The sequence below is a fragment of the Peromyscus leucopus genome, chromosome 2 (genome assembly GCF_004664715.2).
Source record: "Peromyscus leucopus breed LL Stock chromosome 2, UCI_PerLeu_2.1, whole genome shotgun sequence".
NCBI classification, from domain to species: Eukaryota; Metazoa; Chordata; class Mammalia; order Rodentia; family Cricetidae; genus Peromyscus; species Peromyscus leucopus.
This window is the reverse complement of record NC_051064.1, coordinates 83,497,406-83,523,858: the sequence shown is the minus strand read 5'-3', so window position 1 is coordinate 83,523,858 and position 26,453 is coordinate 83,497,406. Positions and strand designations below refer to the sequence as shown.

General features: G+C 37.9%; 1 protein-coding gene across 50 annotated transcripts in view; it reads left to right on the top strand.

The window, feature by feature from the left end:
- Positions 1-26,453, top strand: part of Ptprd (protein tyrosine phosphatase receptor type D) — a 2,272,674-nt gene that overhangs the window by 2,218,183 nt on the left and 28,038 nt on the right. For all 50 annotated transcript variants that reach the window (XM_037203364.1, XM_037203377.1, XM_037203376.1 and 47 more), the window contains 2 exons: positions 7,267-7,386; positions 7,859-8,013. In XM_037203364.1, the coding sequence (XP_037059259.1) occupies positions 7,267-7,386; positions 7,859-8,013 (275 nt within the window). The remainder of the gene's footprint in view (positions 1-7,266; positions 7,387-7,858; positions 8,014-26,453) is intronic.

Here is a 26,453-nt window from a genome sequence, read left to right as displayed (position 1 = left end):
ACCTCGTTAAAGAGTCTTGCAGGCTGCAAGAATATATCATAGAGATTCAGCTGTGTATTAAAGCTGAACTTTGACCAGCCAAGGGTCTGTCAAAAGGCAAAGCCATTTATTATGAATATTTGGTGTTACCCAGCCTTTGATATTCCAGCTGTCTTCTGCTATGAAATCCGTGCGTGCCCAGACCAATTGGTAAACAGTTCAGCTCCCCAGACCTGCTGAACCTACTAAGTTACAAACTGCCCTGCTGAGCTTAGGAGACAAGCTGGCAGGAGACCATAGCTTTGTTTCCTGTGTTAATGAAGCTCAAACCATTCCCTGGCCTTGAGGAGGCCTAGTGGTTCTCCAGAGCACTTTGACTGAGAACAAAAGAGGTTTTTACATATCAAGGTGAGAGATAAAAGAACATACCTGAGGAGGTAGGGAATGGGGTGCCCAGGGAAAGAAAAGGCAGGTATTTTCTGAACAGCATGGCGAGAGAGAAGAGAGGACAACAGAGGTTCCTTAGAGGGTAAGCAGATGAATAAAGTTTTCTGAGTGCCAGGAGTAGAGAGTATCAGAGATGGAGAAAGAGGATACAGAGGATGAAGATGAGGCTGAAAGCATAGGAGTTAGTCGTTAGCTGGACTATGAGCTAAGGAGCTGGACGGAACTGCAGTTATGGAGACAGGATTTCATCCCAGAGAAATAAAGTAGACAGATATAGAGCTTCTCAAGTCTAGAGTTTTCCTGCCTTGAATGACTGGTGGAACTATAGTTGAATTGATGTAATTTTGTCTTAGAGGAATAAAATTAACAGACAAAAGAATATAATGTACATAGATTTTTTTTTTCCCTAATATCCCACGCTGAACATAGTAAAGCCCCCTTGGACCCTGGGGAATCAATAAAGGAGAAAATTATTCCAACCATCTCTTCAGGTATATGAACTTTCCTCCAGTTAATGTCATATCTAGGTTATGAGCTGGTCAATGTGATTAACTATTAAGGTGATGGAAAAGTGGTATGATATTGTAATTTTACAACCACTGAGACAGTTTAGAATGTCATATTTCTACCTGGCACCAGAGATCTCATTCTTTTGCTTGAGGAAGTAGCTTACCTTTAATGGCCCTCCTCAAAACCCTTTCCCTTCCAGATTATATCTTAAATCTTTTTTTTTTTCTTTATTGAAATAGCTTCAGTATTTCTTTGAGAGTTTTGTATACGTTTTGATCATTTTTACCTACTCTTCCCCCAGGTCCTCCCAGATCCAGCCCTTCCTTATAGTTTCTGTCTTTTTTTTTTAACCCATCAAGTCCAGTTTGTTTAACCCATCAAGTCCAGTTTGTGCTGACAACATATTCCAGAGTATGTGGTTGACTTAGCATGGGCTATACATCTAGAGAAAATGAACTCTCCCTCTCCCGGCAGTTCTCCATTGGCAGTAGCTCCTTGGCTAGCAGTGGGACTTTGTGCCTACCTCCCTAGGACTTGGTTTGACTTGAGTCTCCACTGGTCTTATGCATGCTGTCATAACCACTATGAATTAGTGTGGGTAACCCTGCTATCACCAGAAGACAGTGTTTTCTTACAGCCCTCTTCTGTATCTTGCTGTCAGGATCCTTCCACCCACCTCTTTCAAGACAATACCTGAGATTTGAGTGTAGATGATGGGGCAGGGGTATGAATTTCCAATTTAGGGTTGAGCATTTCTGTCTCTCTTATTCTCTGTACCCTGGCCAGTTATGAGTCTCTATATTAATCACCATCTGCTGCAAATAGAAACTTCTCTGATGCATTAATCTATAATATCATTAGGAATTGGTTTAATACTATGTCGACTTAGCAGAATAATAATAGCACATTCTGTTATTCTATTCAGTTACATTATATACCTGTCTAGCCAATAGGTTCTTGGCCCAATAGTGGTGCCAAGTATGGGTTTCATCTTGTGGAGCAGGACTTAAATACAATCAGAAATGATTGGTTACTCCTATGATGCTAATGCTCTTATTACAGCAATGACCATGTTTTACCGGTACGATCATTGTTGTAGGTCTCAGGGTTCACACCTTGATAAGACTGATGATTAATTTTTTTCCTCTAGTAGCATACATATCACCTTTTAGTACTATGAAAGCTAATCAGTAGGGAAGGAACTTCCAAGTGAGTAATAGTTTGACCCTCAGTGACTCAAGTATGTGGTACCTTCAGCAATAGTGTCTTACCAACGAGTTCTGGTGGATAATCACTAGCATTGACAGTAGCTTATAATGTTTGGGTGTCAATGGGAACAGATTCAAAATATGGGATTTTATTTGTTAGTCTGTAGTATCTAGTAAGAACAGTATTACCCCATTAATGGCAATTCAATTTTATCTATGTGTGTTAGGAAGCTTCTGCAGTAGTAGTTTTCCATATGATTTTGAAAGGCCATTAATGTTATTTATCCCTCCCAATATTTCCTCCTCTTCCCTCCCCTCCCCTCCTTATTCCGAGTTAACCCTTTATATTCCATTATTCCCCTTCAACTCTTCAAACCACTGCATTTTTATGTCCTTCCTTTAAAGCACTCCCTTACCTACTCCAATGGCCCCTTACTGACTTCCTTAACTCTATGGGTATTCCAAATGAAATACACATATTTGAAGATCTGAAGCTGCCTGGAGGTCGTGGCACACGCCTTTAATCCCAGCATTCGGGAGGCAGAGCTAGGCGGATCTCTGTGAGTTCGAGGCAAGCCTGGTCTACAGAGTGAGCTCCAGGAATGGCAACCCTGTCACGAAAAACAAAAAAAAAAAAAAAAAAAAAAAGATTTCAAGCTTTGAAGCTAACATCCACAGTGAGAGAAAATATGTGATGTTTGTCTTTCTGGGTCTGAGTTATCACACTCAGAATAGTCCATCAACTCAACTGTGTGTTTTCTTTTTGTTTCCAAATATGAAAATTTTTAGTTTTATTGGATAAAATTACTCAGTATTTTCTAGAACCTGCAGTTATATATTTTATGATGGTGCTTGTTGTATGATTACCTTGATTGATTTTTTGGGGGTGTGAGGTATTGAGGTAGTGTCTCACTGACCAGCTTTACTTTCCATGGATCTCGATTTGTAGCTTAGTCAGGCCTCAAACTCACGAAAATTTGCCTCTGCAACCTGAGTGTTAATATTGAAGGCATGTACCACCACCACCACACTCAGCAGGAAACTGCTTTTCTTGAAACATATGTATCTTATGAGAATTATACATAATTTATTTTGATCATAGTCTTCCCCTACCTCCCTACCCACTCAACTTCATATTAGTTCTCTCTCATAAAAACAAGGTAAACATAAGCCGGGCGGTGGTGGCGCATGCCTTTAATCCCAGCACTTGGGAGGCAGAGCCAGGTGGATCTCTGTGAGTTCGAGTCCAGCCTGGGCTACCAAGTGAGTTCCAGGAAAGGCGCAAAGCTACACAGAGAAACCCTGTCTAGGAAAAAAAAAAAAAAAAAAAAAAAACAAGATAAACAAACAAAACCATGAACTCTAATATACATTTGACAGCTACTCCTGAGCATGAGGTCTATTCTAAAGTATCGGTCACTCCATTGGAGAAAATTGATTGTCTTTTAGCAATGTCAAATAACTTCTTGGCTAGGAGAGGGTCTTTGTGTGGTTCTTTGCTTGGGTTTACTATCAGGATAACACTCATGTTGTAAAAGGAATTTGGAAAGGTTTTTTTTTTTTTTTTTAATTCTATTTTGTGAAATAGTTTGAGCAGTGCTGATATTAGTTCTTTGACAGTCTGGTAGTATTCTGTACTGAATGTGTATATCCTCTGCACTCAATGCGTGGGGATTTTTTTTTTATTTGTTTATTTTGTATTTTGGTTAGGGAATTTTTAATTACTCCTTCTCTGTCATTGGATGTACAGATCTTTTTATTTGTTTCATCTTGATTTCATTTTTGTAGGTTCTCTATAATCTAGAGTTTCATTAGTTTGGGGGACGTAAAACTAAACCTGTAAGTCTCTAGAGTTAAAAAATGACATCATGAATCAAATAAACCTAATAGATATCTACAGAATAATCCATCCAAACAATAAAGTATGTATATTCTTCTCATCAGCTCATAAACTTGCTTCAAACTAGACTACATATTAAGACACAGAGCAATTCTCAAGAAGAAATAAAATATTGAAATGGCATCCTGTATTCTTTCTGATCACAAAGGAATAAAGCTGGATACCAACAGTTATACAAACCACTCAAATATGCAAGTATATGGAAACTAAAGAACACACTGCTGAATAATTGGGGAAGGAAGAAATCAGAGGGGAAAATTTAAAATTCCTAGAATTAAATGAAAATGAAAACCCAACATACTAAAATCTATGGAGCACATTAAAGGCAGTCCTAAGGTCCTAAGAGGAAAGCACTGTGTGCCTACATATAAAAATGAGGTATCTCAAATTAATAACTTAATGATTAATCAATTTGTGTTCTCTTCCCTAGTGAAGGCTGTTTTTCCCCCAGTCAGCAGGTCAGCATTCCTTAGTTGCCTGGAGCTTTTCATGTAGGGTTGAGGCCTCAGGGGTTTTCCCTGGTCCACTTTACCATGTCTACTGCTATTGTCCTTGTTCAGTTCTTATTTAGGTAGTTATGTTGGTGAGTCCTTATGGATGTAGCTTCTGACATTGCTAGGAGACACAGTCTCACAGAAACTTTCCTGATCCTCTTACAATCTTTCCATCCCTTCATCTGCAATGATCATTGAACCTTAGGTTTGGGAGTTTTGTTGTAGATGTATCCATTGGATCAAGGTTTCCAACTCTGCATTTGGATTGGTTGTGGCTTTCTGTAAATATTCTCCATCTATTACAAGGAGAAGTTTCCTTTAGAAGGGGTGAAACTACCCTTATATCTGAAGTTTGGGTGGTAGTCAGCTCTGAAAACATGTATACAAGTAACATTATACTGACCAAGCAGGTATATTTATGTATTTAAAAAAAATGTGCATGTACACATATGGGTGTAACAATGATAAATGAAAAAGAGTCCCAGAATTTGAAAGAGAATGAGGAGGGATATATAGAAGAGTCTGAAGGAAAGGACAGAAATTGGGGGGGATAATGCAATTATAATATAAAAAAAAGGAAAGAAATATTTCAAAAATAACTGGTGTACCCAAAAATCCTTAAAATAAACAAGAAATAGTAAATCTCTCTGAAATACTTATTTTCTCATAATCTCATACATCATACTCCGAGATTAGAATTGAAAATATTTGTGTAATATAGGGCTAAAAATGAAAACCTTAAAGTATTATTTATCACTATATGTCATCTCTTCACACCATGAATCTGGATGAAATTGGTGCTGACCACACCGAAAATGAGTCAAAAGGGAAGGCCTTCATGTGTGTGAGAGAGGACCAGCAATGGAATGTATTGCTGCCATTGCACACATTTGAGATTAGAGGAAGCCTCTTACCCACACTGATACAATATATGTACACATCCATAGTATGAGCCTACAAAGTTATTTTATCCACTGCAGCAAGACATCAACTTGATGTCTTTTTCATGGTTTAAAAAAAAAAGTCTTTGGCCTGATTTTTATGTGCTTTTACCATATGAATTATTGTTTCTTAAGTAGCTTGGTTCCTTTCAACTAGCACTTTGGAAAATTTTCCAGGTATGGTGTGGGTTTAACAAATGGCCAGAGAATATATGGAGGTCTTCAACCCATGCTTATCAATAGTGTCCTTGAAGGACCAACTTTCTTTTATGCTTTTTCTTTGATTTGCAGCCTGTGATTGAGATAAAAACACTAGATTATTCTGTGAATGTAGAAAACATAATAAGTATGTTAATACTATTGCAACTCATTTTTTATCTGAATTTTAACTCCTTTTGTTTTGTTTGTTTAGTCAAGGAGATGATTTGTGTGGTCTCATAGTTGAGAGAAAGGTAGTGGAATCAACCTGTGAATTCAATTTCTGCATCCTAAATAGATAAATACAGAGTAAAATTGTCTTCCTACTTTCTCTTGTTAATGAAATCATCTAGTGGATGAAAACTGTCCCTTTTTAGAAGGACTGGTATCTATGCAGAAACAGCCTCAGTGCCAGAGGACATAGACTCAATGCAAACCAGACTGCAGTGTCTTTCACGGAATGTTGCCAGTATTTCATTAAGCTGAAAAGCAAATAATTATCTAATAATTCTGTTCACTAGACCAAAATCTTCTAGCATCTATGAGAACAATGCCTATTTCCTTTGTGTAGTTCAAAAACCATACTTTTTGTTCTTCCCTTTGCAAATAAAGGACGAGCTTCTGACATGCACGAGTATTCCTCCTTCACCTGAAGAGATGTATTTCATTTGGTTACAGTGAAGTAACACTTCCACTTTTCTTTTCTCTATGGCAGAAAGGCTAAATATTTTCTGACCTATGACCTCACTAGAAAATATAATGCCTTTGTCCTTTTTTATTGGGCATTTTGCTACACAGTGGACAATGCAGTAAATCTGAGGCTTACTGCAGAGTTGGAATAATTCTTTGTAACATTTAAACTAATTGGGTTGAGTAGTTCTTACAATGGCTTGTTCCACTCCACATGGAAATAGTAGGTCATTTATCTTAAATGAGTTGTGCTGTTTAAACCACACTGTTATAGTGACCCTCCAAAACCATACTTAAAGAGCAGATAGATTATCCCCATAGATGCTACAGATTTCATTTGCTTTGCATACAAATACCATTTATCTTGTATTTTAAATAACACTTATTATGCTGTGCATTGCACTTTGATAGATTTTTCAAATTATTTCTTGTTTTCTTTAAACAAGCTTATTTGTAAATTGTGAGAGTTCATTGTGGAATAGTGTGTGCTGTTAAAATCTTGATAAGTGAACACTACCTAGCCATGTAGTTTAAATGTCTAAGTATAATCTTTCTGATGTGAATCATAGTGTCTACCAAATAACAAATGTGTTTTCCCCAAGTACTCTAAAATTTCAAATATCTCTCTCCTTATTTTATTCGGCAACAATCTGCAACTTATTTTTCTCCCAGAAAATTGAATCTGTTACTGCTTAATATTCCTACCAGTTTTTAAAATGTGGTTTATATTGGCATCAGAGCAGTAATTTACATATTTTGGGATAACAAGAATGCATGCCAGAAACAGATCAACATAAAATGAAATGCAGAAAAGCTGTTTTCTTTCAATAGCAACTCAAAGGGAAGCTAAGAGAAGAGTTGATGAGCATCTGGCCTGAATGTGTCACTTCTTTCTGTAGGTGAAGTGTGACCAGTATTGGCCCAGCAGAGGCACTGAAACTCATGGGCTGGTCCAGGTGACGCTGCTGGATACTGTGGAGCTGGCCACATACTGTGTCAGAACGTTTGCACTTTACAAGGTTTGTTCTTTGTCTTTGTTCTCCTGCCCTATTATTCCCATTATTTAAAGAAGCCAAATCCCTTAAGCTTTTACCTAAATCTTGGTCCCACTGACAACAGAGAAGAATAAAATCATTCTTTAATTATCATTAAGCCCCTTTTCTCCTGGACTAGTGTTTTTAATCGGTAACTATGAAACCTATCCACTGAAGATAGTTTCCCCAAAATGGAAGAACTAATTCTTCTTATAAATACACAAGAGCACAGTCCTGATGGTTGCAGCCGGATGGCAGAGTGCTTCTCACATGAAAGCTTACTTGCCTGAGCCAATACTGGTCATTTACCAATAGCTCAGGGCTTGGGTCTCCAGGTAGTGTGTCTTCAAAGGCTATAACCTAAGAGGAAAGAATTGAGACAGCACGTTTTAGTGTTACACATCCTTACCACCTAAGGTTAGAAAGCAGCATCTGAAACAGTATTCCTGTGTCACAGAATGGTTCCAGTGAGAAGAGAGAAGTGAGACAATTCCAGTTCACCGCCTGGCCTGATCACGGGGTTCCAGAGCATCCCACACCTTTCCTAGCTTTCTTACGAAGAGTCAAAACCTGTAACCCTCCTGATGCAGGGCCAATGGTCGTGCACTGCAGGTAAGGACCATGGAGGGCATTTGCTTTATTTGCAGGCAAAAGGACCAGAGGTGGAAACAGAAGTACAAATTATTCTGTGTTGAATGTTCTCTTTGCAGCATGTTGATACTGGGAGATATAAACCCCTTCATTCAAGTGGCTCTTCTAATTGAGACCTGTACTAAGATCAGGAGGAAAGAGTTGAAAGAAAGGCATAGTGCCTCTGGTTACAGTATGAGCCCTCCCAACCACCACCCCACCCCACACACTGCCTTCTCTTTGGTGCAAAGATAAATATTAAGCACCAAATTAAGTGTGTATGTGACCATAAACAAAACAGAAAATATTAAGTGTTAACTTATCACTAGGGTTAAATTTTACTTTCTTTATGGAAAAGGGTTCTTTAAAATTATTTTTATGGACTTTTCAGCAGGCTCTTGTGGGTTGGATTGATATTACATTTTTATTATATAGTAAAAAAAGGGAAGAACTTAATGCTGCAGTCATCCAAGCATTCATGGAGGATGTTTTAGTGTAAAGATAGATGCATTTTATCCATTATTAATATCAGTTCACATACAAAAAATACACTCTAGATTTTTTAAATGTATTTTATATAAGACATACAATTTGGAATAAGTTTTATTATGTACATTGAATGATGAATTGTATATCTCTTGAAATGTATAATTTATACCTTTACTCAGCTCTGACTATAATCCACTATATAATCACACAGTGTCTGTATGTGTAAGTGTTCATACATTTTAATATTCAGCTTATCTTTTCCAGATGCCCGTGTTCCTCTCAAATATCTCCATTAATAAAGTATTCAAGATGCATAGTTAGACTCTATATGTTCTCTATCATTGGACATATGCTCTTCTGTGACAGTACATGAATATGCTCATGTAATTTCACAATAGTTCTTTATACTCCGAGTAATTCAAATATGTCTTCTTGAACAAGGGAACCAAATTAAAGTGGATGTTTGTAATAAAAAGACAAGAAAAGTACATTATGAACCTTCTTATTATAAGCTAAGAAATATAATTATATTTCATAATTACTTGAATAAATATAAATTATATCATAAATTAACAGCATCATTTAGAGTACAAGTTATAGTGTAATAGAATGACCCTCAAAACAGGGTCATTTGTGGAGTAGAGCAGAATTAATCCTGTAAAACTCACCTGCCTGTCCACCCTACAAAGGCAACTGCTACACAATGGCATGCAGAGTTTCGAATGGGATAGCATCACTCCCAATAGAAGCCGATAATAGAACTAACTAGTGTTTCTGGTTGACATCTTATCATTCCAAAGACCCTTAGTGTATTACTTTTTTTTTTTTTGATATTCCTAACATTTTCATGCTGGGCTAAAAGAAGTGTAGGTGAGAAACTGCAAGATTTGAGCATTAGTAAGCTGGCTGTATCGCTCCACTCAACTACAAGCCTTGTTAACTGGTTCTAGCTCCTTCACAAACAGGAGAGGGGCGTCTAAGAACTGCATGTCAGTTGTCATAAGTTTTGAATAGCTAGTGTAACTGGTTACATGCCATCCGCAGTTGCTACAAGCTAAACTCAGTTATAAAGATCATATGGGCACTACGCAAATCATTTTCAGATGGAGAAGCAGGAAATTTGGCCTCAAAGGAGAACTGCTGATCTTATAGGCCTTGTGGCAAAAAGAAGCAGACCTCACACACATGCACCTGCACACACACAAATAAACACACACACACACACACAGCCCACACGTAAAGAGAGAGAGAGAGAGAGAGAGAGAGAGAGAGAGAGAGAGAGAGAGAGAGAGAGATAGAGAGAACTATACATGTAAAGTAACAAGAACAAAGTTAGGGAAAAGTAATTAGGAAGTTTCTATTGAACAACAGCATTATGATTTTATGATTTGCATTGCATTTAAAATGTAACACCATCTTGGGGCTCCCAAACTTGCCGTCCAAGCTGAGTTCAATCCCTAGAACCCACATAAAGGTGGAAGGTACCTCAAAGCTGTCCTCTGACCTCCAGATACCCCCTATGGCTCATGCACCCCCACCTCATAATACTAATAAATAATTTTTAAAACATTTTTTTCTAAAGATGCCCTTCCATTGCTGTAAGTTAGTGACATAAGAAGCGAGGTGGCAAAGTGCTTTAGGGAGAGTGATGACTGAGAGCCAACGGTGACAGCATGTTTGTATGAAGGTGCCATGAACAGCAAGTTCACGTCATTTCAATGAAAATGCTCTCTTTAGTTGGCTTGAAATGAAGGAGAGTTAGCTTAAACCTGTCTGTAAGCACTAAATACCACACAGAAAGACGTAGTCATGAAGTCACTAAGTGGAACTGTTCTCCATGATCATGTAGCACAAAGTCACAAAGTGTTCTTGGCTGTCAACACTGAACTTCCTGTTTGGGTTTCTCTTATGGTATGCTCAGATATGCTTTTCTATGTACAAAAGGAGTAGTGATAACTCAGACTAACTCCTACAAACCAAACAAACCAACAGGGAGAGTGGAGGAGAATCTAAGAGAAGTCTGGGGATAGCCAAAAAATTCACATTCTACCAGTGGCTCTGCTTGCTAATGGGTGGGCCAGAAGTAAGAGAGGGAAAGCCATTGAGTAAACAGAAATTATACCAATTTTTAGAAATGAGTTACAATGCTAGGATAAAAACAAGTTTACAAAGGTGATGTTAGCAAGCCAATGAGGAGGAGGAGAAAGAGAAAGCGAGAGGGGGAAGGAAGGGAGAGAGGGAGGGAAGGAAGGGAGAGAGAGAGGGGGAGGGATGGAGGGAGGGAGGAAGAAAGAGAGGAGAGAAAGAAAAATGTAGATGTAACCAACCGTCTTATTAAAATAAAAAACACAGAACCTATGTAAAAGAGAAAGCCAAGAGGTCAGAGCTCAGAGCTAAAATCTTACCTCCTGCAGTGCTCCTAGCTTCCCAAAAGAGAGCTACTTCCTGTGTGTCTGTCTTTAAATAGTCTTTCTGTTCTGCCTTCTCATTGGTTGTAAACCCAAACACATGACTTCCTCGTCACTGCCTGTAAGTACCACCCTCCAGGTCTTAAAGGCATATGTCTCCAATGCTGGCTGTATCCCTGAACACACAGAGATCTACCTAGCTCTTCTACTAAGTGCTGGGATTAAAGGTGTGTGCCGTCGTTGCCGCCGCCACCGCCTCCGCCTCTGCCGCCGCCGCCGCCACCACCACCACCATGCTCTTGCTATGGCTCTAATAGCTCTGACCCCCGGGCAACTTTATTTATTAACATACAATGAAAATTACATTTCAGTACAAATAAAATACCACCATAGAAAAAGAAAGAGAAACTATGAATATATGAATACCTGGTGCCCCACATGCAGGAAGAGGTACTGGAAATAGCTGTTCTTCAGAATGATGTCTGTCTTTAGACAATGGCTATTCATCCCTCACCAGTTTTGTGTTTGGGGGAAATTTATTGAATTTTCCTTTCTCTGTCAACTATAGCAGCACTGTTCACAGCATTAAAAACTTTGTGATGATGGAATGGAATGTCATGAAATGATTTAAAAGTGTAAGACAATGATAAATTATTAATATATTAGTATAGTACGGGTATCTGTACACATGTATAAAACTCTAGATATGAAAATTCAAGAAGAACTGAACTACTACTGCAATGTTAATATTCAGATGTTAATATGTATCCAAATAGTTAATAGACTACTTTACAAATATTCTTAATATTTTCTACAATAGTAATTCACAAGGTTTTTTCTCAGTAATAGAGAACATTTTAATGGTTTGAATAGAGAATACTACTTATAGCATCAGTTTGTTCTTATGGAAACTTGAAAAGCATTAGATTCTCAAAATGATGCTGATAAGGACACATGGAACTCATACTGGAGTTTTAAGTTCCTTCAAGATGAAGTCTGAACTTTCTATCCTTACTTTCATGGCCCTGTACAAAGAAAGCTGGTTTCAGATGGTTATATGCATAAAAGTAATTTTTTAAAACTCCAAGCATATTCTATAAATTCTGTTTTCTTGTATAAAAAGACTGTAAGAACCTCTTTCCCTTGAGTAGTTGGTTCTTGTTAGAAATGAATAAGTTGAGATGAAACTATAATTTCATTGAATCAATTATAAAAGTTTGAGCCATGGTAGTCTTTAGTTACATATTTTGATAACAGAACAATAGATTTTCTTCATAAGAAATATATATTCATTTTATCAATAATTAGGAAGAGAAATGGCTCAACACCCTTGAACTTGTCTTTTAAATGAAACTATCTTAAGGTTAAAAAGAAACACACCTCCTGAAGGTCATGCAAATCTTTGATATTGTCAGTTCAATCCAAATTCCGGCTTCAAAACTAGATAAGTCTGAGACCAGATGAACATTAATAATGTCTTAGAAATATAAATAGGCCACTAAGGATAGTCAAGTTTAAAAGTCACATGATGGATAGCTCAATTGATAAAGTGCTTAACTTGTAAACATGAAGATATGTGTTCAGTTCCCAGAATCCACAGGAATGTGTTGGGCTTGGTGGCTCTAGGAGGACTTGGTAGTACAAACTTGGAGTTCCAAAGGGGAGGATGTAGACACAAGAGGATCTCTGGAGCTTTCTGATCAGCCAATCTAGCCTAATTGGTAAGCTGCCGGCCGCTGAGAGGCCATATCTCAAAGGAGACAGACAGCATTTCTGAGGACTACTTTGAAGTTGTCCTCTGGACTCCATATACACTTACATATATACACCTGCATACACATGTGCACCCACTCATACACATGTGAAAATGTACACATGTATGTACACATGCATTTTTAAAAATCACACATTTGGTGTTGGAATGAATCCTAAAAGCCAGTCTTCATATTAGTTTTCAACTTTGCATAGTACAACAAAGCCAAGAAACTACTTAGGTCTTATTCACTGTGTAACTCTCTATCACTAAAAAGAACTGTATTGAGGAAAATAGCCTTTTCAAAATCCACTGCTTTTGTAAATATTGCATATAAAATACCTTGTGACCCAAAGAAGCTACTAGTGCTGTTAAAACTTGAGTCATGTATTTAAAAACATTCTGAGCTCCATTCTTTTTCTTCCTAGTGTTCCATTCAAATCTTTCTTCTGGGAAGAGACCATATTTTTACCAAATGTGATAGTTTTCTGATATTTACAAGCTGAAAGAATAGAATGAGATTTTCCATAAACCAGGAAAATTTGTTTCCATGTATAAATGAAGGAATGGAAGTTAGCCTGGGGTGTTAAAAATACCGTCATCTCTAGATAAGAAGGTAGATGGAGCATGTTAATTATATTCTATGGAACCTGGGATGCCAGGCTCTATTATTAACATAACAATATTTCTGCATAAAACTCACATGTTTAAAATAAATTAAGTAACATGGGCAACATGGTGACGCAAAGCAAGAATTTGTGTTCTCAATATTGATTGCATATTTTTATGAGAATATAATTTTGCCAAAAGACTGCATTAAAAGGAATTGCTTACTCTCTCTCTCCTCTCCCTCTCCTCTTCTCTCTCTCTCTCTCTCTCTCTCTCTCTCTCTCTCTCTCTCACACACACACACACACACACACACACACACACACACACACACACACACAGAGTCAAAGTATAAAAGTCAAAGTGAAGAAAGTGTTCGAGGTAGAGTAGTTTTCTCACCACCTAGCAAAGTAGAAATTCTGTTGGAAAGGTGGTACAGTCATGAGGCAGAAACAGGTAGACCTTTGTGAATTTGAGGCCAGGCTAGCAAGTTCCAGGCCAGCCAGGGTTATGTAGTCTCAAAAAAAAAAAAAAAAAAAAAAAAAATCAAACAACAACAGCAACAAAAATTAAATAAAAAATAACTAAGTGCTTGTAGTTACTGATTTTTATAATAATTTTATCTTAGCACTACATAAAATAACTATTGACTGTTAATAGTTTTTTATTTCCAGGACGTAAAGTGGAGTTCTAAATAATTTGTGATTTAGAAACTGTATTAAAAAATATACATCCATCTGTATTGGCAGACCATGTAACACTTCACAGACGTAGTAATGATTGTATTCTGCTATAAAAGCTACCCAGTAGGATGGATTGTTACTATAAGACCAGTTATCCCAACTCCAGCACAGCAGATCTCATGACTGTTGTTGTGAAAGCTTTCCTATACAGTGACAGGTATTCAACACATCCTTCACCTTTGCCCACTAGATGAGAGTAATATACCTCTCCCCAATTATGACTATCAAAAATGTTCTCCAACATTGCCAAATGTGCTCTGCCAGGCAAAAATCACCTCTAGCTAAGAAACAACTTCCATATTTAAGGTAATGTATGAATTCTGAAAGCTTTCACTTTCTACAAAGTTCCATGAGTGGCATCTTTCTTCTAAATATTTGGAGAAGTCCTTATGAGATCTGCTTTCATAATTGCCTTCTAGTGCATAGTCAGGAGAAGACTTGACCCATCACTCAACAGTACTTTAGCACACAAACCAAGTTCTTGATACTTCTTGTCACAAAAAAAAAAAAGTCACCCTTAAGGACAAAGATGTCCCACCATTAGTGAATTCAAAGGTTCAGGCCATAGGCTGTTTTCTGCCAAGAAAGAGTTCCAGAAATATTTTTGCACCATGGCAGAATTGCTGCAATCAATCTTCAGCCCCCCAAGGTGGCTTCCTTTAAGGGCCATGTGCTTTGTAGGTGATAAATGCAGGTCTTTTTTGCCAGGACTTCAGTTGCCTTGCTTTGTCTTCATGCTTTGTATGACAGCCAGCATTTTGGTAGTTCAAAACAATAGGCCCCAGGAGTGCAGTATGTGGTGTATGACTTAGAGACTTTTCCCTTTTTCATTGTTTAGAAACAGCCAACAATAACAGACATGATGAATAGACGGAAAGATAATCATACTCTCAAACCCTGCCCCAAGTTCTAAGGCTCTTGAAATCTCTCACCTTGGATGTGGGGAGAATATATTTCTGGACAGTTCACTATTTTCGAATGACAGAATTTTACTAACACTGTTTCTCCTGAAATACAGGAACACTTTTAATTTATATTGTCCAAAACTTTCGTGAAAGAGGCAGAAATAGTTCTCTTCCTATCCTGCTTCCTCAGTACTTCTCCCCCTCCTTCCATATGCCCTTCAGTCCATCAAGAAAAAGTCAACAGTTATGTCTCTCCTCAGGGCACAGTGATATTCAGAGCCCATGGTTTTTAGCATCAGAGTATAAAGAGGATCGAGATGGGTCTGAGGGGCTAGGCAGGAATCAACTGAGTCTCTTCATCATGAAGATCAGGACTAAACAACTTTCTCAGAATCCTTTAAACTTCTGAAAGAAGATGTTGGGAATTACAGACATTTCGAGAAACTATGTTTTTTACTTTGTTTTTTGTTTTGGTTTGGGTTGGTTTTGAGTATTGAATTATATTTTCAAAATTAGAACCATATTTTTGTTTCTGGTACAGCTATGTGCCTTAGGACTTGGCAATCTTTTTGAAACGAAAGCCATTCCTGTCTGTTAACCACTGCTGACTGCAGACATCAACCAAAGGCTGGAGGCTGACAACCCAGCATATGTCTCACTGCTCTGCAGGCTGCTTTGGTGTAGGGCACAGGCTTTCTGCTCCTCTCCCCTGAGCTCACTGTCCTTGGCAGTAAGTTGGGAGGGTCTGAAGTCTGAGCGACCCTGCCTTTCATTTTGGTAGTAAAGGCAACAGAAAGGCAGGAACTAGTAGCTGAGGCTCCCAAGATCCTTTGTTCTGGCAAGTTAGGCTCTGGCCAGATTCAAACAGCAGAGAAACAGATTGCAGCTGTCGGGGCGGGGGCAGGGGTGCAATTTGTAATCAAATTGTTTCTACCCTTAAGTTCTATACTGTTGACCTTTATCTGCTGAGCTCCCGGGCCCTTCTCTGCACTCGGATCAATCTAAGGTAACATGACTTTCCTTCATGGTTGGATGAGGGGAACAGAATCCTAAGCTTATTCCAAACAGTGTTCATTTGCTGGCATATGACATCAGTAAAAAACAAAAGCAAAAACAACAAAAACCTCTGTTTAATTTGCTTCCTAACTACTATCTGATTTTAACCCCTAGATATGTCACCTTGTGGAGAGGGGGAAAAGTGTGATACTAACTCGTGTCCTCTCTCAATCCATTTGAAAAAGATTTCCTGTGCATCTTCTTGTAATTCAGAAATTCCCAGGCTGGTGGGCCTTTTTTTTTTCAGATAAAAACCTAGTAATATGATTATTCACAGTGAATCTGACATATCACCCACCCCACTCTCTTCCTGCTTTTGTTTTTGGGGGGCAAGGACTGTTTGTTTGTTATAATTTCAGAAATGAAAAACAAAATGAATCACAACAAACCTAACAGCTTATCCATGTCCAGGCAAGTCTCCATTAGCCTACAATGTGCATCATTCCCAGTACATCATTATGCTCTTTTACATTTTTTCCCAGATTAATTTGATTAAAGAGTCCCGCGACTTCTTCACAGATGCATTAAGAAAATAGCCAGAAAGCACACATGTAATGAGAGCTGTTATGATGAGTTATACTAAGATGGTTGAAGTATATAATTTGGATGCATTGAAGCCAATTAAGTATCCCAGGTCTTCAAGACCGTGACTAATGGTAAGAAGGATTGGTGGGTGGCCACAGGCTGAATGTATTGGGCACCTGGGTGGTCAGGGCACCTGGTTGTCTGGATGGCTATGGAAGGAAACATGGTAGAGTGGTGCCAGAAGGAGATGGAAAGGATGTGACAGACAAGCACATCCTGCTTTGTAATCATCCCTAGAGCCATTATTGTGGAAACTGCTCCAGGCCATTAGAAATGACTATGAATGCTATCTTGGCAGCCTTGCTTTGATGTGCAGTGACTGCCTGGTGTATCTACCACTCCCACCGGAGTGCTAACTTAGCTGTGCCATGGCCTGAGCATGAGCTTTTAGTGTCCATATGCCTGGGAGGCTCATTAGCCACAATTTCCTCATCGTAGGCTCCAGCCAAGTGCAACAGATGCTGTTGTTACCTCCTCTATTGAATAAAGTTGGGAGGGAAGAAAGACATTTGTCAATAGTATTTTTCCATTGGAACCAAAATAAGCACTGTGTGTATGCTGCATTGTCCAATAGGAAGCCATGTGCCAAATCCTCATTTTGTGTTACACAAAAAACAGATAAGAATCTGCCCCTGTATTTTTACCATTATATAAACGACCTCTCCCCCTCCCCCCCATTTTATTGAGGATACATTACAGTTATAGCCATTCAGACATGCTGACTTGGATTTCTTTTATTTCTTGTTCTTGCACACATTTGATTCTGAACATGGCATCTTCTGGGGTGCTTTTATTTCTTTCACATACTTATACTGCCTCATCTAGCTGAGCAAAAACCTGAAGGTTTTCATTGAAACAAACAAATACTTAGCAAGTATTTTTAAGTCCTTTGCCTTAATAGGTAGCACCAACAAGGTACCAGTGTGTTTACAAAGTACAGCCTCAGCACGGAATTCTGGTTGCTAAAATGAAAGAAAGGACTGCAGAGTCAGTAGAAACCCCTGCAGAAATAAGGGAGGGAAAGACTGGGCATGTTGGTGCACATGTTTAATTTCAGCACTTGGGAGGCAGAGGCAGGTGGATCTCTGTGAGTTCAAGGTCTACAATATGAGTCCAAGGACATCTAGCACTGTTACATAGTGAAACCCTGTCTCAAAAAGAAGAAGAAGAAGAGGAGGAGGAGGAAGATGAGGAGGAGGAGGAGAAGGAGGAGGAGAAAAGAAAAAAAAAGAAAAAGAAAAAGAAAAAAGCCTGAATATGTAAGTAGGCTCTGTGCTGAAGACCAACAGATGACGAAGTAAGGAAATAAAAAAGAAAATGCTTCTTTTGGGATTCAGGACCTATCAGGGTGAGGAGCGCTTCATGACTACTAAACCACTGTTCCCTCCTGTACGTGTCAGCTTCTGAGGCACCTGTGGCATGAATTGCTTCCTCATGCCTCCTTACCCTTCTATCTGCATCCTTCTTGAATGCAGCATGAATTTACCTTACAGGGATAGAGCAGAGGATCAGCTTCCCCCAAACCCCACAAGGCAGGTTCCTTTGTCACCTTAGGACGTGTGTTCACCTGCAGAAGAAAAGGCCTTCTCATCTTCCTTTAGACTCTTGCCTGACCACTGGACACCTGGTTTGTTTTTCCCATTCAGATATGTGCTCTTCCCAAGTTCTGTTTGTGAGAGATTTGAGTAAGGAGGCCTTGTTCTCTCTATGATTTCATTTTATTTTTTATTTTTTTTTTTTTTTACCATGCTGCACATCAAACCCAGGATCGCATGCATGTTAGGCCAGCACTCTGTACTGTCTCTGCTACTCAGCTAAATCCCCATCACTCACTGTGATTTTGAACCTACTACTGTGGTCTCTAATAATAAAGAACAGGGCTAAAAGGGCAAAAACCCTTTATGTTCACAGAGGAGAATTTATTTTTAAGATTTAGCCTACCTCATACATAAATACCAATTGGTGTGTTTTAAAATACACAATCATTTTATAACGAAATTCAGAGTGAATATCATGAATACAAGGGATATATGCATAACACATGTAACCTTGATTCCTTATAGTTGTTTCCTGTAAATTTCACTCTAAGAATCAGGGTTGTTACATTTCAGTATGTCCAGAATAGAACTATATCTCCGGATATAGGCTGACTCACATGATCAGTAACCATAATAAAAATCAAATGCTTCCAAGAGAAGTTCATGTACAGTAGGGAATTTTTAAATGTAAAGTGATAAAAGGTCCTGGACCTTAAAGCTATAATTTCCAGTGCCCTAATAAAAATAACATCATCTCACAATGTCTGTGACTTGGCTTTTAGGATAAGAAATGTAATTGCATGTGTAGAAAAATAAGGTATTAGACTCCCCACACTGCATGATCTTGTTAGGTCAGTCACCTGAACTTCTCTTTTCTTTAGGGAAATAGACAACAGCCTAGTTAGTTGCCAGTGGCATGCTCTTTATGAGGAAAACTCGATGAAATATAGTAGCTTAATTGCTTGTCTACTTTGATGATCAGAATGGTTGTGAAGTTTCATTTTATGGAAGCCATGAATAAGACATTTTGTTTTGCTGGAGAAACAACTTCAACCTGACCTTGAATTCCTAGGTGGTCAGTTATGCCATACATCTTTTAAAAAAAACACACACACATTTCCAATCTTTATCTAACTCTGATTCTAATCAATTGAGCTGGGAATCTTACTCAGCCTAGAGCCACATCACTCCTTCCATCTGAAAACCCAGAACCAATCATGTTATAAACCACAAAAATTCTTTATAAACTGTGGTTAACATTTCATCCCTCTTTTGTGTGTCAGAAAATGATTGACCTGGTTTCAGACTATTTTCTCTTATGTGCTCGAGCCTGAAATACACTTGTTATCTTGGTTCAATTAAACTCCAACTTATTGGTTTGTAAAGTACAATAGTAAAGCTCCCAGCTTAGCAAAACCTTTCCAGAATTCGGTAAGAAGCTCTGAGGACGCATTCCAGCTATAAGCCATGGGTGTGTGGGTACCTTCATTCTTATGTTTGTGTTTCCTGAAGGCTTAGAATAAACATGTATAAAAATCCGAGATGATGATTCTGCATGAAAATCATTTGCAGAGTAAATCTCTGGCATTCAAATGTAGAAAGGTCTGCCAATTCCCAAGGCATCGTGATAACTTTTCTGAGGTCTCTCCCTGCCTCTGCACAGTCAGCTTCAAGTAACACTGTGGAATTATCACCTACTCAATAGGTCCAGGTAAAGCTTCGCCACTTCACAGTTTGGCCGTGATCCAAGAAGCTCCCATCCATCTGAGCTACTACTATATCAAATTATATCCTGACCGGTGTTTTTTTGTTTTTTTTTTGTGGTGGGGACCCTACATTCCAAGAGGGATGTTTTTTTAAACTTTTCTAGTTTGGATGTTTTTGAGCATATTCAAAATTGAGGGACTATGAGTCCCCAAGCATGTATTACCCCACTTCAATTATCAACATTTCCTGCAGTGCTTGCTAAATGGCAATTCATTTTCTGTTTTTTAAAGAAGCTCATTACATAATTGCCATTCAGCATTTGAGATTTGAATTACCCAAACAGTCTTATCTTGGGTGAGCGCCCCCTTCCATGGCCATGTTTAACATAAAGAGAACAAATTACCAATTTCTTGACTCCAGGTGGGGTGCTTCTAAGTTAGATTTTCTGTGCTTCTATAATTTGATACTTACACTACTTTTTTAAATTAAACCCAAAGACATGAATTTTAAAATAATCTCAGTGTATTGAAACCACCTCCATCTATGCAGAGCTTATACCTAAAACTGTCCTTGGCAACATTTGGCTTACAGACACTTTTTTTTTTTTTAATTCAGCACTTTTATTTTTAAGTTAAATGCTGAATTTGTGTGGTCAGTTATGGAAACTCCTCCCACCATTCCCTGTTATCTAACATCCTCTATTTTGCACTACCATGCCTGCTAAAATGTGTCTGCTTTTATTCTGTAAGAGAAGAGCTGTATCAAGAATGGTTTGCTACCCAATTTGAAAGAAAGGAGAGATAAAAAAAAAAAAAACGTGTCAAATTTTCAGATCCAAACACTGTTTCCCAACCAATCATTGGCATATATAATCTGATCAATAATTTTTACACCCTGTCTGACTCTTCGAAGAAGTGGGAGAAAATCTATGAAACAACAACAACAAATGTGAAAAAGAAAGCAAGTCACTCAAGCATCCAGAATACTTCATCAATTTATGTACACATTAAATTCTGACTTCTTAATAAAGCTGAGTGGAAATATACAATTTCTATACTTGAATAAATAGGGGTAAAAATAAGTGATTTCTTTACAAGAAGATCTCCATGTCTGATAAAATACTGGTTTATGTTGTGAACCTCCAAGAATGCCCTTCTGATGTGTAGTCAATCATGAAACACTATTTTCCTCATTGGAAATCTTTAAAGACTGCAGGAAATGCTGTCATATAAGACTATCCACTGTAGCCTGCATATCTTGGCTTATATGAAATAAGAGCCATAGAAACTAGTGACTAATTTGAAAAATCAGTTAGTAACTCTTAATTAACTGTGTGTGTGTGTTAAAATAATTAGTGTTTATTACAACTAAACTGTGTGGAGTGCAGGGCTTTATTGTTGGACATGAAATAGTGTGGCATGGCCTGCAAAGAGAAGAGACTGGAACAATAGTGGTAGGCAGAAGAATCTTTGCTCTATGAGCCAAATGTGCGTCATGTAAAGATAACCCAGGTTAAAACAAATCACCCTTAAAAATGTATACAATTATTAGTAACTTCAAATACATAATTATATTTAGAGTCATCATTTTTTAAATTTACAGTCAAGATTTTGTGGGAAGTATAAGCTATAATGAGCAGATTGGGTATATTTAAATTAACCACAAGCGTGAAGGATTTGAAGCAACTCAAGTTTAGAATCCTTCTACAACTTTATCAACGTTTCCAATTTCTGCAGTGTTTTCATCTTCACCTAATTAATCCACACTTCTTGGAGGGATGACTGGGCACACATTAACAAAGCCTTTCCAAAGCATTTGACTTAGCTTTTAAAGGAACAAAATCACTTTGTTTCATATCTATATCTCATTTGTTCATTTAATAGTTCAACTGTATAATAAAGCATCTAGTTCCTATGGAATAAGCACCCTAATGCCACAAAAGAGTATGGATTCCAAGAGAGTTGCCAAGTGCCTTGAACTGTAGTGTAGTGAGCCAAGAGCCTGGAGGAAAGGAAATGATTGGGCTAGTTATTAAATTATATAAATGAAATTCATTGAAGTAGATTAATAAAGAGCATATGGAAATGACCAAGGGGCTAAGCAAACAGTAATCACTCCTTAAGCACATCAGAACCCAACACAAGCAGAGTGCTGAATCTGAGATTGAGAAGTTTTATTTCAGTCTTGAGCAGTTCACCTTTCCTGCTTTCCTTGTTTTCCCATCTACAGAAGTTTCCAGTTTGGCAAGATGGTTGTTTCATGATGTATCAGGGCCAGCTAAAGTTTATATAGCATAGGTTGCTTGCTGATAGAGTTAATGATTCTGTAGATTAGGCTGATGCCTAAAATACTGCATTTCTAATACATTTCAAAAAAGATGCTGGATGCTGGTCACAGTGTTCATGGTGAGAACCATTGCATGAGATCGTGTCTAAGTTCCCCTCCAAAGCAAAAGTCTGCTTCAAGTTTATGTGATATTTCTCCCTTTGGGGTGATAGAAACTACTATAAAAAGTATAATGGTGATTGCATTAATGCCATTATTATAAACAATGTAATGATAGAAATATACATTTACTAAACCTCTAGGTCAGCTAATTGAACATGCTAGTCTCTAAGTCTTCACTCTCTGGTGAAAGGAGAGTAAGAAGATAATCATTTCTCAGCTTCACAATGTTGTTTGAAGAACATTTCGCCACACTGCCCTTCTAAAGCAACTTTAAGCAATGTGTTTCTATTTCATGGGAGAAAGCAGAATCAGGGAAGACAAGTAGGTGGTTTGTCATTGCTTGGCTTGTGGGAGGAAGACACAGATCGTGAGTGTGAAGTCCATTCTCTAGGAAGATAAAAGTCTGCCAAGCTAACTCTCTCAGAAAATGCATATGTCATATTAGAGACAGCTTGCCATGCCATGTGTATATGTAAACAAGATGGCACCATCTTCTAAGTCAGTATCCTCACTATTCAAACCCTTCTAGCCAATAAAAAGTGAGTCTCCAAGAAAAGGGAGCTAGGGAGATGTTTCATTCCATTAGGCACTTCTGTGGAGAGGCCCTGAGTTGAATTCCCAGAAACCAGATGAAAAAGCTGCATGTGATGGCATAAATGCTTGTAGTCCCAGAAATGAGCAGGTGTAGCTAGTTGGGTCCCTGAGGCTCTCTGACCAGCCAGCCTAGATTCTCTGTGAGCTATACATGCATGGACACACATACGTTTTTTTTTTTAAGTATTGTCTTTTAGGTGATTTTTAATTTCACAAACAGAAACTGAATGTTTTTCCCTGAAGTGTCACTTCAGCCCATTAAAGTTATGTAATTTGAGAGTACATATGATAAATACATGAATATTAGAACAGTGGGGTCATAATCCAACATTCTTCTAGGAGCCAAGCCCTGCAAGACTCTTAAAGGATATAGGCATGCATGCATCAGTTGAAAAACAATTAAGTAGTAGTCAAATCAAATGGTTTCAGTTACTATTTAAAATAGAGGAGGAGCTATAGGTATTAACCAGATTGTTGTGGGTAACTAATTCCCTTAGGATAATTTATACTCATTATGTTAAGATTTGCAAATGTTGAGTCTGGGATTTGTATTCTAATTAGCATCATGTCTGGTATCAATGGCAGTGTATGTTGGCATTCAGCATCCCTTAAGACACACTTGCAGGAGTGCATATGTGCATGTGCACATGAGAGCGTGCGCGCGCGCGCGCGCACACACACACACACACACACACACACACACACACACACACACACACTTTAATCTCTATAGTCAATAAGCATCCTGGAATTCCCATTATCTGAGATATATCTGTCTGCAAAGGTAAGTATTCAGAAATACATACTCAGACAGCATAGAGTGTCTCTGGTATTAAGGAAAAGTATGTTTTCTTTGAATGGATTCCCTACTAAGGACCACTTTGCTCATGTTTAGTTAGTTCTTCTCCTCCATCTCCAGTGATTTGGAGAGGAAGGGAGGGAGGGGAGGAAAGGAGAGGAGAGAACAATAATGTGAACTGTTGTTTTTCTCAAATGCAGTGTTTTTGCTGTTTATAGTTATTCCAGCACATATTTTACCTCTTTAGGAGGGTTTCAGTCCACTAAGAAAGTCAGTGTCAAGTCCAGCAAATTGGCCTAGACCCCATGAATAAGCACACGGAGTCATTAGATAGAGCAGAGTGAATATTGTCAAGCTGTTCCCACATCTCTTGAGGAGCTGCTCAAATGAGATTCACTTTGAAGAGTCACCTACAAGGAAAATGCTCACTTTCAAAAATACTGGGTTCTTTCCAATAAAGTTGGGGAAAACAGCTCATCCCCTGCAGTGATAAAGGGTGAGGAAAAGAATTGGTGAAGGCCCAGGAATTCTGCCCTCCAGGGAAGGAACCCTGGGGAAAATGGCTCTGCTACATGTTAGAAAATGTCTCAGCTGTGTCAATTATGAAAGACATTTCAGATGCTGCATGGCATATTGTTTATGTCAGAGATGTCATTGAGTTAATCTATCAATGGAATAAATGCCCTGCCGATGACTCAAATATAGTAATTTATAAGTTGTTCTAATAAAAGGACAATTTTTCAGATGCTGTCACTCATCATTGATATATTTCAGTGCTTGTGAATATTTTCATGTAATTATGCTTAATTCTCTAAACTATAAGTGCTGTAATTTCCTGTGACCTGTTACAGCTAGATGCATTACTTGATCAGGGCTCTCAATGAAGCATTTTGTGCACACATATTTAGTTAATTGGTAATTTTTTTTCCTGCCTGTGTTTATATGAAATATACTCTATAAGGGAAGGAAATCAGCCTACATGCAGCTGAGACTGGTAGAGAGCAATTAGGTTCTATCAGAACAAACAGCTGTCAATAATGACTTCAGAATAATATTACCAGCAAAAAAAAAGAACCTAGACATCTGCAGGATATGTAGAAATATTTTTATACTCCATTAGCTGAGATCTGGACAAGGGTATCACTGAGTTTTCCCAGCTGTACCTGCTATTTCATCTCAAAATACTCTCAGACTAAGAGAACACTGAAACTCATTGCATAAACTCAATAGCATTAAAAAAAATGTTGGCTGCCTTTGAACAGTGTGTATTTTGATTTCATGTAATCAGCATGAAGACTTTCTATTTCAAACTATTGTGCTGTTCCTCCCGGCCATAATATGAGACTTAAAAATAGTTCTGTTATCTTTGTTTTGTGTCTTTCAAATCTGAATTCTATTGCTTGGCTATTTTTCTTTCTGTCTTTGGAAAAATATGTTTCGGTCTCATTACACGCTGTATGATTTGCTTGCATCTGGCATTGTTTCTGGCAAAGGAAACTTGCAAGGTGGGCTTCTGGCATTGGAATTTGGTTGTAAGATAAGTCCATGTACTTGCCGGCATCTGGAGATAGTAATATAGTTGATATTTAGACAAAAGCAATTTATTTTTATAAAGGGTGTGTTTTTATAGTCTCTTATCTACTGAAATTTTAAATTCACTGAAGGAAAAAATCTATATAAATGAATATCAAGTTGTTTTGTTCCATTTTTAACTATTTATACATAAAACACATAATCGGTATAATTGATGCATCTGTTTGACTTCACTTACTTATAAGAATATTCAACATATCTCATATCCTCGCTACCTGCATGTGACCATGGAATGCAGTTTCAGCATCACTTTGGAACTGGTTAGAAATGTTTCATCTTGAGTTCTACCCAAGACCACTAGATCAGAAGGTCAGATGCAGAACCCCAGAAGCTGTTTGTTTGTTTTTTGTTTTGTTCCTTTATTAGAAAAAAAGGGGAGGGGGGTCTCTCTACATAGAGCCCTGACTGTCCTGGAACTCACTGTGTAGACAGGCTTTTTGAACTCACACAGATTCCCACAGCTTCTGCCTCTTAAGTGCTGGCATTTAAGGTGTATGCCACCACACCCAGCAGAAGCTGTTTGCATCATGAACAGTGAACAAATACATGGTGTTGTGTTTCATAGCAAAGAATATGTGGAAGAATCTCCCATTCCATATATATTAAACTGAGTTATCAATATTAACTTTCACCTCTTTGGTGTCACAATTTCTTGAGAGTTTTCTGTCTTCTGGTATTATTCTTGCCTATTTTCATCTGCAAAACAATATAACAATATGTTAATCTAAATATTGTATCACTAGTTTTTACTAAATAGTCATTATATATGCATGTTAGGACACTCTAAAGAAGATAGAATACATCACAAAATGTCATAAACACAGCTATATTAAACTACATATAACCTATATGTAACCTAATAAATAAAAACAATTTGGAAAGTACTTTTAAAAAATATATAATTTATTTCTTTTTGAGATGTTAAATAGGATTAGAGAGCCACTATTTATAAATAAATGGCAATTATAAGTACACTATTTTGATTTCAGACCACCAAAATTCTTGCAATCTATAGATCTTGGGCTTGACTAGGATTCTGTGAAAACCAGTGTCTCCTCTCAGCTAGGTTCCTGTTGATGAGGGCCATACGCCTGGACACTTTTTACCTCCCCAGAAATAGTCCTGTCTTCTTGGTCTACTCTCTTGCCCTTTCCAGAAGTGTTGGGTGGGGCATGGAGAACAGTGTTGCAGGGTA